A 16,039-nucleotide genomic window follows, 5' to 3' on the forward strand; every position below is an offset into this window, starting at 1 on the left:
GACAGTGGCATGGGCACGTGTTCCAGATGCTTCGTGAACCTTCCCAGCAGTTACACGCTCGGTGAGAGCTTCCTGTTCCCGTCATCTCCGCTGACTTGTGGGCCCAAAAGCAGTTGGCCCATGCGTCAGAAGCTGGACCCGCGCAACGTACCCTCTCCTAAAGTCCATGGTGCTTTTGCAAAGTTAAATTTAACACTATACATGTGAATTCATTTCATATCGTACATTTGTTCATAAAACCTGATCATGTTCATGTTCCCGCGAAACAACGGTTACAGATCTTACTCGCCAAAAACAGAACGATAACAAATCCCTAGTCACAAGCAAATCAGGCGCGGTAGAGAAGAAACAGAAGCCAAACGTCAAAATTTGAACATCAAAATTTGAACGTCATCTGAATTGACGAAACAAGAAATATTGTCAAAATTTGAACGTCAAACGCCTAATGCTATCAAAATCGAGCGCACAACGTTGGAAGCCAAACGACCCCTTTGAGATACAAGTTCCAATGTTCCAGGGCTCCCAAGCCCTGCGTACAAGATGATGTCCTTTGACCTTTGATCAGCACATGCTTGAGACTCGAAGGTTCCTCCAGGCACCAGCGAAACTCCAGTAAAATATTACTAAACCTAAATTTTCTTTTCTCTCTCTTACAAAATAAGATGACAACGATCTTGGTGACTTATAGACCAACCCAATATGACCGCCCATTGCTGTTATGGATGGGCGACGGAGTCGGTGCCGTCACAGCCCACTCGTACCACACCTGCAACAATGGAGGAGGATGCGATGATAAAAACTCTTTAAGCATCCCAGAGTTAGCAACCAAACAATAAGATATGACATGTACTACCTTTGTGGGAGCACAGCACCGCCAGAAGTGCACTTCTATAGGAGATCGGTCCGGCACGTAGATGGGCTTTCTCAACGGGAAGAAGATCGGGAACCTGACAAGGTTTGGCCATGAAGACACAATTATTGATGGCAAGATTTGAGGAAATTATTGTCAGCTTGTAAGGATCAGGTTGCCAGTTACCAGCTAAACATGTTTGGTGTAGCAGTGTTTGGCTCAATTCCAAGATGGACATCCTTATATAGAACAGAGTCAAAATATCCAGCAAATCCTGCAAAAATAATGGGCACAACTGCTGTTACTGAGGGGACAACTACTGTAGCTGCGGTAATTAAAAAATAAATACATATGCATACCGTGCACAAGGCATGACCCCATATCTGGTGGCATTTCAAATTGCAACTTGGTATACCTTTGATTGCTCACGTTTGGTGAGAAATCTGGATGAGTGAAAGTAAAAACCTAGAGATATAAAGGTGATCAAATTTCATGGCATAAATAATGAATGAAAAAAGGGCAGTGTCAGAAACTGTGATCAGATCACATAGCCATCGAAGCATACACAGCAGAAATTCTGATTTCGAACCTGTTGTGGAGGTGCCAGTGTCGCTATGCGATGTAGTTTGACAACATATGCAGTTTCAAAATGTGCAATATCTTTGTGTGCTTTGATCTGCAGAAATCAGGTCGCTTAGATTTTTATAGAAATCTCACAACTATAGCTGAATTGGGTAGACACCTACATCGTTGTGCAACTTTGATGCTGTTATTGGTTGGATAAAACTGGTGTATCTGCAAAGGACCATAAGAAAACAATCAATGATATCAAATATATTTTGGACATGAGGAATTTAGGAAAGATATGTATAAGAAAAGGTCCAGTACGAAGAAGGAATAGAAATCCCATCAGGCTTCAAGAATCGCTGAGCACCATCCAGACACTCAGGAGATAGCTCATTGTCACCAAAGGACCCAAGCAATTCACTGACCTGATTCATGTAGGTATGCAAGAGGTTTATCTAATTAACAGGTTGGAAAACATGACCATTTCCAATAAAAGAAAATATCACAGTACCAAAACATCTGCTTTTTCAGGGGCATCCCAGCACCTCATGTCGCTAGAAATTACAGTAACCAAGCTTTCCCACCCCTCCAATTTGATCAAACTCTGTTTCAGGCCCCCAAAATAGATAAGGTCAAGTATTTAGTCAATACTTATACAAGACAACAACAAGATTGCATCTTGCATCGACAAGGAATGGTTGGATAAATAAGAGCCAGGACAATCACTCAATAACTCACATGAAGAGTAATGACAGCGTTAGGATTTTTTTCGACAGCATATACTTTTAATTTGCGACCAGTTTCTTCAGCAGCCTGCATCGATCGCCAAAGTTTATGTAGCTCCAAGCTCCATTGAAATCAGATGAAATGAAAAATTATTTGTGTTACAGTTGTACTATGCTTTTCCAAAAGAGTGTTGTAGTTGTATCATAAGCGCAAGCTAACTCACCAAGGTCCTTTTTTTTTCTGTTAAGCTCATAAGCTCCAAGAGAAGTGACACTAACCTGCAATGATGCTCGTACTAGAGGTCCTCGGCCTGCTCCAACAACCATCAGCACCTTCGTTTGTTGAATAGCGAGGAATTATATGATTAGACTTAGGAGATAGTAGAAATATGAAATGAAGCTCAATCAGACAGGGAGTAGATTTGTTAACAGGATGCAAGAAATGAGAAGCCAGAAAAGGTGTCATTCAACTGGCCAGGGTCTAGAACCATATAGAGAAACAATATCTGAATTTATGCCACCTCAACAGAAAAAAAAAAAGCCTCTAATCATAGTTCAAAGAGATACACGTACACCATTACTTCATCTCTTAAATTTTGTGCCATTGAAAGTCTGGAAGCATCGAATCTAGAAGAGGAAACTATCAAAGCTCAATGCTCAATCTTACCGTCCTAGTTGTGGAGACCGCATCATCTGGAACCCTATCAACCAAAGCCTTAGCAACAGCTCTTTGATACTGTGTACATGACGTAAAGAAAGAATTATTGGTGTTAATAAAAGCAGAAATGCAGGAACTCCCAGGAAATAAAAAGATAACATTCTCATATGATGTTCGTTTTCTTTTGCCAAACTAGGTTCATCAGTTCGTGCAAGCAAATTAATATTTGAAGGGGGCAAGTACTGTCACAAAGAGCCATATAACGGGTCACTAAATAAAAAGGGAGAAAAGGTGAATACATAGAAGTAGCAAGTTTAATTCAAAATTTCAATCTTGTATTAACATTTTTACAATAAACGTGAAAAAGAAAGTAGCTCCTTCAGAACATAATGGTGTATTCGCAGCATGTAGCAGAAACCTGAGTGTACTTCACAACATCCTTCTCAAATGTCTCGTAAGTCTGAGCTTCCAAATTATCCATTAGAGGCTGCACCAAAAAGAAGTCATGATCCATGAGAAAAACAGAGTGCAGACTCTGCAGAGTAACGGGGGTAAAAGGATTTATATTTTGGCTTGGAAATTTTTCCTAAGATGTCAGGTTGGCAGCAGAATAACCTGAATTTGCGAATTATGAAAAGTTCCTTCCAAATTCCATAAAGATTTTTTGAACCAATTTGAATATTTAAGCATAAAAGTAGGATAAAGAGAGCATTATCTGCCATGACATATGAATGCTTTTAGCCTATTTGCAAGGCTGGACCAGCGAGGGTGAGATCTTCAGTTTTCTCTCCCTTGAAGACCAGCCGTCCATCAAAAGTAAATTTTGAAAAAAACTGGCTGAGCATGGGATTTGACTATGGACATCCTCTACATGCAAGGAGATGCCAGAATGGGGATTTGGTTTGCTTTATTATGGGGGCATTTATAATTTTTACACTTCTAAATTAGATCTTAAATCTCATTTTCGGACCAAAAACACCTTGTTGCAATAAGAATAGCTGAATTTTGCAAAATTTCAGTGAATTTCAACAACATTAAAATCCCTGCTAATGGTATTTGGAAGTAGTAGTAATAACCCAACCCATGAGCAAAGAAATAGTTAGTTTAGGTAATATGAAATCAAGAGCAAATAAACAAGGAATTACCTGGAGAGGAGACTGCAAAAAATCCCTGTAATTGATCTGAATCAAGTCAAATAACACAAGGTTAATGGAATATCCCAGTCAGACAGTTAAATAATGGGCCATGCAAGTCTTGGCAGAACGGATACCTCAAAGCGTTCCTGCTCAGGAAGTGGATCCATCCTCCGATATAGGTATGCAGTGTACTCCAGGTATGGACTTAATGCATGTCGAACAGAGGCATCTAAAGCAACAGTTTAGTTCAATGGTAAGGCAACAATTTAGGCAACATCTTAGTCATATGCTAAAAAATGAAAGCACATTTACATTGAACCTTAGAAATCAGGTGATTAACTCATACATAGGACAGTAGAATCATAGAGATGCTCACATTGATATCATAATAATAAAGGATGAGAGAGCTTAGACTTCAACATTTGAAGTTAAGAACTCTGGTGTGTTTTTCTTTTTCCCCCCAGAGTTGACTTTAGTATAGTACTAAAACTACTTAAAAGTGTAGTGTGGCCAGTGACATCTTAGTATAAATGATTACTTTGTCTATCAATAATCATGTGTGGTTAAAGCGCACAACAGACGAATACGTTTTGAAGTATGCGTGACTAACCTTCAGTGTGGTTCTCATCACCTAAGAGCACTCCTCCAGATACTGGGGGAACATTGTGATTTGATCTCCCAGAAAGTATTACCTAAATAAAACAAAAGGAACTCAAGAACGATGTCAGCTACAGAAACCTCAAAAGTCCAAGGCAGCATATGTAAGAAAAAAAGACAAGATGAAAAACAGGAGCATATACATAGGACCGTTAACTCGAAAGATATAAAAAATAGAAAGATTGACTCAGTTTAAGCGTAAATGCATAAAAATTAACAAACCTGAACAGAATGGTTAAAAAATCCAGTTAGCAGCTTCTGATGCCGCTTTGACAAACAAGGATATCCTCTTCCATTTGTTAGAAAAGCCTGTGATGCAAAATCAAATGGCGATCAGAATATGCATTTTCATTTCAACAGCGTACTAACATGAATTTGTTAAATCAATAAATTGTATGATTACATTGGTTTGTAGAATAGCAGCCCTTACAGGCTCCCCAAACCACCGGCCTAATGAGTTTATTGATGGAAGTGTGCTCCTGTTAAAAGAATAATGAATTTTTGTAATGAATACCAAAGCTATGGCATGATAGAATAAATAAATTATTCCTTACGAAACTATTGGCACAGGAAAGTATGACACTTACGAAATATCAAGTGCCACACATAGTTGGCTACTATGATCACATAGTAATCTGAATGAATTCCACAATTCCCATGAGTCTACCATTTCATTCTGCAACTAAAGAAAACAAATAAACATGTGTCATGTCAATTTTCATATCATTTACACAGTGTTCCAGGCAACTCTCAATGATAAAAAAAAAATTTACCGCGTTGTTGTTATGCTTTACTTTATCAAGGTCATCATCCATTGGCTCCGACTTCTCCAAAGGTAACCTAAGCCACAACTTGAGAAAGAAGAAGCAGAAGAAACTATATTATTCAGATATAAACATATATAGAACATAGATAAAACTACCGGAATGAGTTGGAGATGGAGAGCAATACATGCATATTAGTCAGGCCTTGGAGAATTTGATTCACAACTCTAGCATAATTGCCACAAGAAGATCTCCTGGGGGCAGGAAGAACGCATGCCTGCAAGGAATTGTGCCGAAATTCAAATTTTCTTCCAAAGGAAAATGCTGCATGAGACAGTCAAGCTTACAATGTGATTGACAACCATCAAAAGTCTAAGATTCTGCACTGGAAGTATTGGAATGGAATTATCCTTATTTCTAGTGCTTGCAAAGATGATTACAAACTGGGTAGATTCATCGTTGTAAAAAAAAAAATCGGAGAAGACATATAATGATATATGGCAATCAGGGTTTCAAATCCCAGGGGCGATCCGCAGGTTACCACCTGGAGCTGGGAGCAAATGATGGCAGTGAGAATATCCCACTTTATAGGTGTTTTGGAATATACTCCCTCCTTCCACTTTTGATCAGTGGCTAAGTTCTGGGCAGCGAGACCAAGGCGAGCCAAATATACCCCGAAATGCATTAACTCCACGCCGCATTGTCGCTTTGGTCTAACACCCACACACCACCATGGAATGCTTCTGGCCAATGATGATAGAGACCAAGGGGGCGTTACTACGGGACGATGTGAGCACTACAGTTGCGACACAATTAAGTCTGCATGTGCTACAAAGAGTCACACGTGTCCACCCCAAGATAAAATCAGCTCCCATCGCTATTACGACAACAAAATTGGATTTTTCTTCCATTTGCTTATGCGCTCATCATTGTTGAATGAAGGGAGTACTTGCCAATTGAATGCTCTTGGAACTTGAAAGTTGTTAAAAGCATGAAAGATGTATGAAATGTGACCGGACCAGCAGCCAGTTACTGGTTCCCGGCAAAGTTTGGAGATTTTTTTTTTCTTTACAATGGGTTTGACTTTTGAAATCCTGAAGCCAATGTATTACCCGATTAATTCTTCAACTTCATAATGATCAATGGCTGGTGTCAGACTAAGGGGTGAATGAATTATGAACAGTGCAATGAGAAACTGGACCTGCAGCGAGAGGTGAGATGCCCACGCGATCTCCTGCTTCAGCGTGAGCTCGGAGTCCAACTGGAGCTGCTCGTCCTCCGCATCCAAATCGATCCATTCGCTGATTTTCCCGACGACGTGGTTGCTCCACTGGGCCGGGCCGAGGACGAGGTCCGACGCCGACACGGGCAGCACGGCGCCGGGCGTGGGCCGGTAGTTGGGGTCGACCTGCAGCGGGAGCAGAGCACGTCAGACTGAGCGGAGGGGGGGGGGGGGGGGGGGAGGAGAAGGCGGCGGGCTCCAGCGGCAGCAGCGCGGTACCCACCAGCGGGGCGAGGATGAAGTCGAAGGAGGAGGCGAGAGAGTGATTGAGGACGGCGGGGAGGCCCTCGCCGGCGGGGAAGTCGAGCACCTCCACCCCGCAGTAGCGGGAATCGCTCTTGTCCCCAGCGCGCTGCCCCAGAGGCATCTCTGCCAAACCTGAGTATGGGCGCTTCTCCGCGTCCGATACTGGTGCGCCGCTCGCTGCCGCCGCCGGGGAAGGAGGGGAGAGGCCCTGGTGCGGCTAGGGTTTAGGGGTTTGAGCGGCGGGCAGAAAGCAGGGGGACGGCGCCTTGGCGGCTGCTTCTGATTTCACTCTTGTTTTTCTTATTTTTTCCCCCCTGTTGCAGTTGATTTGTGTTTCCTTTTCGCTTACGGGCATGTGGGACCCGCCGTAAGTATAAGATTAGACTTGGCTTACACTTATCGTTTCTCAAACGAAATTACATGCTCAAAATACCTTGTTTAACTGTATTTTATTCTGCTATATTATAGAACGGATGTACTTTTGCCCTTTATGTACTATATCTTGCTATATTGTATACTCTATTTTAAAACGGAGGGAGCAAGATGTTTTATGTTAGAAAGATTGTTATAGCCTATTATTACTACTAAAGTAAGCTACACTAATAATGAAACGCGGTGTTATATTAGTAGTCTTTTCATCGTTTTGTTTTCCACATAGCAACTAGGAATTTTTTTTCTCAACGTTGCTATTGTGCTAACATTTGATAACTTTTAATCATATTCATCTCGTCATGGTAGGTACTTTGGTTATTCCTCTACAATTTTACAAGACGTATTTGTTTTGTTGGGACAAAACTTTGAACGATAATTATTGTATCCGTGTGTTATTTCTATAACATAAAAGTACATAATTATAATATAGTAATTATTAATATAAATGTTTCTCCTAACTAAACGAAATAAATTTAAAGATGTTGTATGAAATTATAATTAGCTTATGCCTTGTAATAAAGCCGACTGGTTTCTCTCTTGTGCATCTATAAGTTGTATAAGTAGACAAACTGAACCTCTGTCCTTTTTATGTCCACTCATTAAAAGAATTAAGTTGAACTTAATAGGATTTATTTAAAGTTGATTTCAATAGGAATTTGGGATCCAAGACTCATCGAATAAAATCTAGTTCAAGCATATTGGACTCATAGAATAAAATCTAGTTCAAGCATATCGTAACAAAATTCCATATTGTGGTTCGGCTTGCTTGATGAACAAAAATTCTCTTTGGGAGGCAATTAATAGTTAGTGCTTTTTACTGCCTAGTTTTATCTTTCAATACAATACGAGATCAGCATGGGCAATCAATGAACATTCTTCTCCAAAAAAGTCCTATATTAGCAGTTTAGCACCAAGCTATATCCCCCTATCCTCTCTGGCATTTGTAGTTGAGTGTGCTAAGCCGCACTAGAGATGCCGCATCAGCTTAATTCAGAAATTATTCACAAGAATACAGGGATGAAACTAATCTTTGTTATATGTGTGGAAGTAGATTGCAAGATTTGCTTAAAATACATGAAAACTCTACTGACCCCACATCAAGCAAGAAAAAGATTTTCAATTTTAGATGGTAAGAGAAACGAAGGTTACAGGATGGCCTGCAATTTAAAGGGCACAAATGTTACGTGCTAGCATTGTCTTCATTAGGTCATGTGCAGGCGCTTGTAGAGTACCATGCACCAATAATACGCTCTTCCTTCACGCTAAGAAACCAGGTGTGGTGTCTTGTGGGCAACTCACGCTTGATGCAGGCAAATCCAAATCAAACTAACACTAGGTTGCCCCTGTGAATTACAGTATTTGCTCAAAACACACTAACACCATAATCAAGAGAAGATAAATAAATGTTGTAGATGAAGGCATGACCCATAATTGTAAGAGTGCGCTATCTAATACCCGTGCCTTGTAGAGTTGTACCAGTGACTTTTCTTTAGGCACCTTAGATGCGAAAAAAGGATGCGCAAAAAATTGTAGATGCTTATTAGTAGACTACCACACCGTCGAAACCAACAACACCATTATCGTGTCTTGTGGGCACTTACGTGTAGTTAGTATAGATGAAAACCAAATTAAAATCTAAAAGACCCAGTTGGTCGAGCTGGCCACTTATTGTCTAAACAATTATATTTTTGAGTTTAAAGGGCCCTCGTGTGCCCCAACCTACCGGTAAGTAGGAACCTAACAAATTCTTAGAACTTTCTTATAAAAAAACGAATTCTCAGACCTATTTGACAGGATTTACAATATTTCAATTTGCAGGTTTCCAATTACTAGCTCCAATCAATCATGCACCTCGGCATTGCTCCTGAACATGGTCAGCCCCTCGGTCCATGCTGCTGACGTGGTGCCAACGAGGCGCCGTACCTCACATTTTAACGGGTTACTGTCACTGTCCACGCCCTTCTGTCCTCACCAGTTTGTTCGCTTGCTAATTGGTTTGCTGACAGTTTATCGAGCGTCTGTTTATTTTAATGGTCCCAGAATCAATGTGAGCTGTAGCAAACGGACAAGTATAAAGAAAAGTATAAAAAAACTGGCAGCAAGAGCAACATGTGCGAACAAAACATTGTAGCCTTTTTAGGATGCAGTGGACGGAATACCAATGCATTTCTGGAGGCTTTTCAGAGTGGAGCAGCGGGGAATATTGCTAGCCTTTTTTCTTTTGGCACTGTATCTTCCTTTTCCTGGGCTTTTAATGTAAATCCCATCCTCTCTGCACAAGAAACAGTAGAAATATATTTATTTACTGGGTCTTGCAGAGCATCATCATCTCCATGCATGCGCTGGCTGGGGAGTGCTGTCACTCCTTGCAGCTGCAGTGTGTGGGTTTTTCTTTTTGATAACAAAGTGTGTGAGTTGAGTGCTCTATGCCATCAGCTTGTGAGGTTCCTGGAGGTGAAGGCGATATCACTATGCTAGATTAGCTCAAACGCTCCTATTCTTTTCAGCAGCTCTCTCCTTTTTGTTCAATCCTGTGCTCAAATCATATATATTCCTGCTTTCCTTTTCACCCTTGCAAATCAACCTAGAAAGGTCATCTTGTTTATCGCCTCTGCTTGTTTTGGAGCCATCTTTGGCAGTGTTCTTTATTGCTATCTACCTGCCTCTTTGCTGTCCTTCTCAGCCAATTTACTCACACCTGGGGCCTGGGGGCTTGCATGCCATCAATGCTCCCCTGAAGTGTTTATCATGTGAACATCGCATTTTGCTATCGCGGGAAATCCCCTCTCATGGTCCACGGTATTCTGTAGGTGGAGTTTGGCTGGACTTCATTTATTCCCAAAGATTTGAGCTTTTGGAGCTTTAATAGGTCACAAATTCTCGTGGCGCTGGGGGAAACTCTGGCCGCCCCCTCGGGAGGAGCTCGTGCCCCTTCCACTTCTTTCCAGCGAAGATTTCAACTTTTTTTTAGGCTTTGAGAGCTCAAGAGTTGGATTTCTGAAACCATTCCCAGAGGTTTGCTCTCGCCGATTTCCAAGATTTCTTCTTTATCTCTTCGTTTCTAAGATCTGAGCTTGAGGGTTCTTGGTGGTGCAAGGCAGAGGAATCCACCAAAACCGCCCTAAGATTTGGAGCTGGAATAATCCATCGATGGGTTCCGGGTCCGGCCATGGAGCGGCGGCGGTGGCCGTGGCGCTGGTTTCTTGGCTGTGCTTCGCGTCGGCGGGCGTCGGCGCGATAGGGGCGAACTGGGGCACGCAGACGAGCCACCCGCTGCCGCCGGACACGGTGGTGCGGATGCTCAAGGACAATGGGTTCCAGAAGGTGAAACTGTTCGACGCCGAGGAGGGCACCATGAACGCCCTCAAGAAGAGCGGGCTGGAGGTGATGGTCGGCATCCCCAACGACATGCTGCTGACGATGGCCAACAGCATGAAGTCTGCCGAGAAGTGGGTCGACACGAACGTCTCCAGCTACTTCAACGATGGCGTCAACATCCGGTATTTGCTTCTGTATCTCTGCATCTTCTGATTACGGCTACTGCTCTTCAAATCACTCTGAAATTTCAGTCCTAATGATCTAGCGTGAACTGTGAGTCTAAGGAGATAAGATGTTTTCATGCTTCCGATGTTTTGTGTTGATTGGTGGCAAATGATTTATGATTGAAGCTAATAGCTGGTTAAATGTTTGGCATGGAAAGTAGTAACTCTTCATCTCCGTACACGACAAACGCTTGGCATTTTCGTGCTAACGATCTAGGGTGGCAAATGATTTAAGCTCATAGCTGGTTAAATGTTTGACTTGGAAAGTAGTAACTCATCATCTCCGTACACGACAAACGGTTGGCATTTTTCATCGCACTTTTAGTAACTTTGTGTGCATGCTGTAGTTTGGACATGAAACGGTTGACATTTTAAGCTGCCCATCTATTACTTTGCACGCTTGCTTGGGTGCATCGGAGCATGTCGTTGTTTGTATGTGAGAAACGGTCAGTGTATTTGTTTCATTCGCAATTTGGGAGTTTTACGTTTCACATCACTAGATCAATGCTTGCGCTGTTTTGAAGAATTTACTTTGCTGATAATTTTGTTATGTTTGCAAGGTATGCTTCATTGTTAACTTGTTATATGGACATCTGAAATGTCTTAAGTTTTCACTAGCCACGGCCAGGTGTTGCTTGACTGCACCAAAAATCATGTACATCTGTACTCACTCTACAAAAAAAGCTATCCGTATCTCAACTGTAGCGATTCAATCTTAGCTAGATATTTTTTGTATTATCCCTTCTCTCTGTTTTGGGAGTATTAACATTGTTCACATATGATCCATTATTCCACGTATCAAACTTCCAAGGCCTTTTTTTTAAGAAAAAATATATGAAACTGCTAAATGGCATGTGCCTGGAAAAGTACCTGTAAAACATCAGAACTGATGTTAATACTGCATTGCAAAGCACTATCACATTATATACTGCATTGCAAAGCATTTTGTTATTATTATTACATCAAAACCCGACTGATTATAATCTGTGTGGTGCCCTACATTCGTCTTTCAGCAAGTTTTGAATAATAAGCATATTTTGTACATGCACCATGTCTTATTAAATTGGCCACTTGACCACTTCTCCCTGCTTTGATCCTTATTGGCACCACTGCTTGCAAGCAAAGCTCTTTAAAAGCAAAAGTACCCCATGTAAGTATCGCATGTAACAGGCACAATGGGCACTTCCTTTTTGCCTTCCAACAGTAGCTGATAGCTAGAATAATACCAATGGCATTCACAAACTCAGATTCGTGAATCGACTAACAGAATCCATAAGCTATTTAATTGATACTCTCTTTTCCAGCTTTTATGGAAAACATACAACTATCAATCTTTTCATATCTTTTGTATAAAATTTCCATGTAGACATCTTGTTCGTGTAAGCTATTTCAACATCTTTGTTGCATGAAGCAAGAGTCTACCTTGATTGTTAAGCACTCCCTTGCAATTTACGAAATGCTGTACTAGTAAGATATTTTCTGAACTAGCTGTCTGAGCTACCTGTGTGCGGTGCATGTGATGACACTTCTGCTTGCACCGCATGTTGTAAATGAAAGATAGTCTATGCAAGATAGTACTTTGCTTCATGTTCTGAATCCCTCAACCAATTCCATTGACCATTCTGCAATGGTGTGTTCTTGATGTTAACTCAGTCAACCATCTGCATGATGATTTGGTCTCACCTCTTTATTTGTCCTATTTCACTGTTAGGTACGTTGCAGTTGGGAATGAGCCGTTTTTGGAGACATACAATGGAAGCTTTCTGCAAACCACTTATCCTGCCATCAGAAACATACAAAGTGCACTTATAAAGGCTGGTTTGGGCAATCAAGTTAAAGTCACATGCCCTCTGAATGCCGATGTCTATGCATCACCAACCACCAAGCCTTCTGATGGGGACTTCCGCACAGATATTCATGATCTGATGATTGCTATTGTAAAATTGCTCAGCGACAATGGTGGAGCTTTCACTGTCAACATATACCCTTTCATAAGCCTCTACATCGATCCAAACTTCCCTGTGGACTATGCCTTCTTTGAAGGGGCCTCGTCACCCATTGTTGATGGTTCCATTACTTACACAAACATGTTTGATGCGAACCATGACACACTTATATGGGCTCTGAAAAAGAATGGCTTTGGAAACCTCCCAGTCATTGTTGGGGAGATCGGATGGCCTACTGATGGGGACAGGAACGCTAATGCTCAGATGGCTCAGCGCTTCAACCAAGGCTTCATGACTCATATTACCTCTGGTCGAGGAACGCCGATGCGGCCTGGACCTGTTGATGCTTACTTGTTCAGTCTAATTGATGAGGACGAGAAGAGCATCCAACCAGGAAATTTTGAGCGGCACTGGGGTATCTTTACTTATGATGGCCTGCCAAAATACCAACTGAATCTCGGGACAGCAAATTCAGGCAGCCTTGTGAGAGCAAAGGGCGTGAAGTACCTCGAAAAGAAGTGGTGTGTACTGAAGCCTTCGGTGAGCCTCAATGATCCGAAGCTCGCAGACAATGTGGGCTATGCGTGTTCCATGGCAGACTGCACCAGCCTTGGTTACAAGACTTCGTGCGGGATGCTGGATGTACGTGGCAACATCTCATATGCGTTCAACAACTACTACCAGAAGAATGACCAAGATGATGTCGCCTGTGGGTTTCAAAACCTCGCGACCACCACCGGCCAAGATCCCAGCACTGGGACATGCAGATTTGGTATCATGATCGAGGTCGACTCTGCCTTCTCATTGCGGCTGCAGCGGCTTGGAAGCAACTTCCTCTTGATGCTCCTGCTTGTGCTTCTCCAGCTATGCCTGTCATTCTCATAAATGCTTGTTTTGCTGGAGATGAGCATAAAAGCATAAACAATCTGACAGCTTGAGGATATTTGATGTCTGTTGTCAGTATCATTCATGTAGGAACCTTTTTGTTTAACCTTTTTTCTTCTCTTCTGGAAGGAAATTGCGGACAGCGGTTCCATCCATGCTTGGATTATTGTTAGGTTAGATTTGATCCATCAGCACCATTTGTGACGAGAATGAGGCATTGAGCCAGCCATTTGCTCCCAGAAATGTGATGGCGCTGCCATTAAACCTTTGCAAGCGTGACAAATTCAGACTTTCCTGTTGCATCTGTGATCCATCTTCCATCACGCGTCATCTTCAGGGACCATGCTTTGTGCTCATGGCCTGAAAGGCTTTGGTTCTGCTTCAGCATGAAACCAAATGCTTCGCGAAGGGCATTCTCTTCTACACTTTACAGTTTACGCATGTTTTCTTCTGCATTCTTGCTCAGTGAAGTGTGATCCGCATGTTTTCTTCTGCATTCTTGTTCAGTGAAGTGTGATCTGATCACTCAAATGGGCAACGGGACCGCCAAGGGCTACCAGGTCAGAGTCAGGTTTGGATCTCAGGCAGTGTGGCCCTCTGATGGACCAGATGATGCGAACAACTAAGATTTATGCAAGCCTATTGGAAAAATATTTATACTGTCCAAGAGAACAATTTGCAGTACATGCTCAAGTGGACTCATGGCACCCTTTTTCCCAGATTCCAAGTACACACGGTACATCCTAAGTGCCAGCAATTTTTCCTGTTCCGTCCAGACTCAAGACTATAAAGGCTGCTCAGATAGATGGATTCAAATCTAATTTCTAAAACTCAGTACAAATTTACCCCAAATATATCATATCATACATACATACATACATACATACATACATACATACATACATACATACATAGTACCTGAAGAAATCCCCCTAATCCAACGAGGGTAAAATCGAATGCTGATGATAAGTTGGATTGCAGTATATTTTTGGAGGATAAAATGTTGATCAGGTTCCTAACTAATTTTGGTATGGCAAGGCATGGTGAATATTGGGGGTGCGCCTTAGGCCGCCAGCTAAGGCCAAGGACTCCCTTTGTGTAAAAGAGGCTGAGATAGGTGTCCAAGGTCACGTTTGAGAAGGTCTAGGGAGTCAGTTGCAGCGTCTTTGTAAGTTTTAGAGACCACTTTGTAAGTTCCGAGGATTTACCCGTAATATTCGATCCCACCAATAGAATAAATATAAACAACCGTCTTCTCCACCTAGAGACCTAGGGCTTGGAGGAGAGGACTCTTAGCCATTTACTCACTTGATTGGCTCTCCCTTTGGCTCTATCACATTAAACTTATTAAGTTGAGCTTTGGCCCTTCTTTATCTTTTCTGCTTGCGTCCGAACCTAACAGTGGCACCCACCGTGATCTCAGCTCGAGTAAATAACCTTCCATGACACCACAAGGAAGAAGCCGATCGCCCATCCTGCATGTCACATTTTATTTTTCCTTAGAGAGATTGTTTTGAGATCGCTGCAATGAGCAATCCAACTGTTCAAAACGAGGAAAATAGTCCAACCACCAAGCGAAAGTCATGCCCCTTTCCTCCGGACAAAATACTTTGATCCGGCCACCTTCGTTGCCTCTTTCTTGAAGCAACAGCGAAGGTTTCACAAACCTCTAGCAGCATCAAAGCAGCACAGGAGGTTCCGTAGCCTCGTCAACCTCCCCCACGTTCGTGACACCACGTCAAGTGTGTCGCAGCCGTGAATGCACGATTTACCTTCGCATGAACGAGAATGTGAGCACAGGTCGCTCGCGTCGGTGTAACATTGTCAGCCCGCGAACCTTGAGCCCGGCCTACTTTGGTCCATGTGCAAATCACGCCCACAAGGCTGCCTGTTCTGGGCCCAGACCAGTTTTCCACCTATATTCCAGGCCTGCATGTCCCTTTTTCCAGGAGTTTTTTTTTGAAAAAGGGTTAAAGAAAAATTAAAATTCGGAAAAGGGGTGCCGGCTTGGAATATTTCAAAAAATAGGTGCCTCCCGTCCAATGAAAGGGCGGGATGACGCATCCCGCCCATCCAACGGGCGGGGGGTCGGCGGGGGGAGGAAAACTTTTTCGCAGGGGCCTCTTCGCGAAAGTTACGCAACATCCCGCCGTTCAAACGGGCGGGGTGTCTTCCGAGGGGCCTCCCGCCCGTTGGGAGGGCGGGACGTTCCGCCGAGGGGCATCTCGCCCCCCCCAACGGGCGGGAGGTCCCGCGAGGGGCAACCCGCCCTTCCAACGGGCGGGATGTCTCCCCCCACTATTTAAGCCTCCACCCACCCCCTAATTCTCATAAAATTCATCAAAAATC

At 42.6% G+C, this 16,039-nt stretch overlaps 2 protein-coding genes across 4 annotated transcripts; one reads left to right on the forward strand and one right to left on the reverse strand.

Annotated features, from left to right (window-relative positions):
- Window positions 1–355: 355 nt before the first annotated feature.
- LOC112886540 (protein arginine N-methyltransferase 5) lies at window positions 356–7,195 on the reverse strand. Of its 2 annotated transcripts, none has more exons than XM_025952472.1 (22): window positions 6,863–7,195; window positions 6,559–6,765; window positions 5,545–5,634; window positions 5,367–5,444; window positions 5,181–5,275; window positions 4,997–5,072; window positions 4,816–4,902; window positions 4,547–4,628; window positions 4,071–4,165; window positions 3,946–3,981; window positions 3,219–3,287; window positions 2,810–2,878; window positions 2,422–2,475; window positions 2,156–2,230; window positions 1,929–2,021; window positions 1,739–1,842; window positions 1,597–1,645; window positions 1,440–1,526; window positions 1,210–1,315; window positions 1,037–1,124; window positions 854–947; window positions 356–766 (listed from the first exon to the last, which is right to left on the reverse strand). In XM_025952472.1, exons 1-22 carry the CDS (start codon window positions 7,004–7,006, stop codon window positions 683–685), a joined length of 1,962 nt encoding a protein of 653 aa, XP_025808257.1. In that variant the 5' UTR covers window positions 7,007–7,195; the 3' UTR covers window positions 356–682. The 2 variants fall into 2 exon arrangements, with proteins under 2 accessions (XP_025808257.1, XP_025808265.1); XM_025952480.1 differs by having other exon boundaries at window positions 5,181–5,269; window positions 6,863–7,006.
- Window positions 7,196–9,681: 2,486 nt separating this feature from the next.
- LOC112874946 (glucan endo-1,3-beta-glucosidase 6) lies at window positions 9,682–13,992 on the forward strand. Of its 2 annotated transcripts, none has more exons than XM_025938571.1 (3): window positions 9,682–10,332; window positions 10,415–10,817; window positions 12,571–13,992. In XM_025938571.1, the coding sequence occupies exons 2-3, from the start codon at window positions 10,468–10,470 to the stop codon at window positions 13,688–13,690; spliced, it is 1,470 nt and encodes a 489-aa protein (XP_025794356.1). In that variant the 5' UTR covers window positions 9,682–10,332; window positions 10,415–10,467; the 3' UTR covers window positions 13,691–13,992. The 2 variants fall into 2 exon arrangements, with proteins under 2 accessions (XP_025794356.1, XP_025794345.1); XM_025938560.1 differs by having other exon boundaries at window positions 10,419–10,817.
- The last annotated feature ends 2,047 nt before the right edge of the window (window positions 13,993–16,039 follow it).

This window comes from Panicum hallii, chromosome 1, assembly GCF_002211085.1.
Source record: "Panicum hallii strain FIL2 chromosome 1, PHallii_v3.1, whole genome shotgun sequence".
In the NCBI taxonomy this organism is placed as follows: Eukaryota; Viridiplantae; Streptophyta; class Magnoliopsida; order Poales; family Poaceae; genus Panicum; species Panicum hallii.

Excerpts from the sequence above, each read along its gene's own strand:
- LOC112874946 (XM_025938571.1), top strand. The coding sequence starts at position 10,468 with ATGGGTTCCGGGTCCGGCCATGGAGCGGCGGCGGTGGCCGTGGCGCTG. Across the intron at positions 10,818-12,570 it reads AACGATGGCGTCAACATCCG|GTACGTTGCAGTTGGGAATG; the intron begins GTATTTGCTTCT and ends TTTCACTGTTAG.
- LOC112886540 (XM_025952472.1), bottom strand. The coding sequence starts at position 7,006 with ATGCCTCTGGGGCAGCGCGCTGGGGACAAGAGCGATTCCCGCTACTGC. Across the intron at positions 1,843-1,928 it reads CTGAAAAAGCAGATGTTTTG|GTCAGTGAATTGCTTGGGTC; the intron begins GTACTGTGATAT and ends TACATGAATCAG. Across the intron at positions 1,316-1,439 it reads CACTGGCACCTCCACAACAG|GTTTTTACTTTCACTCATCC; the intron begins GTTCGAAATCAG and ends TTATATCTCTAG.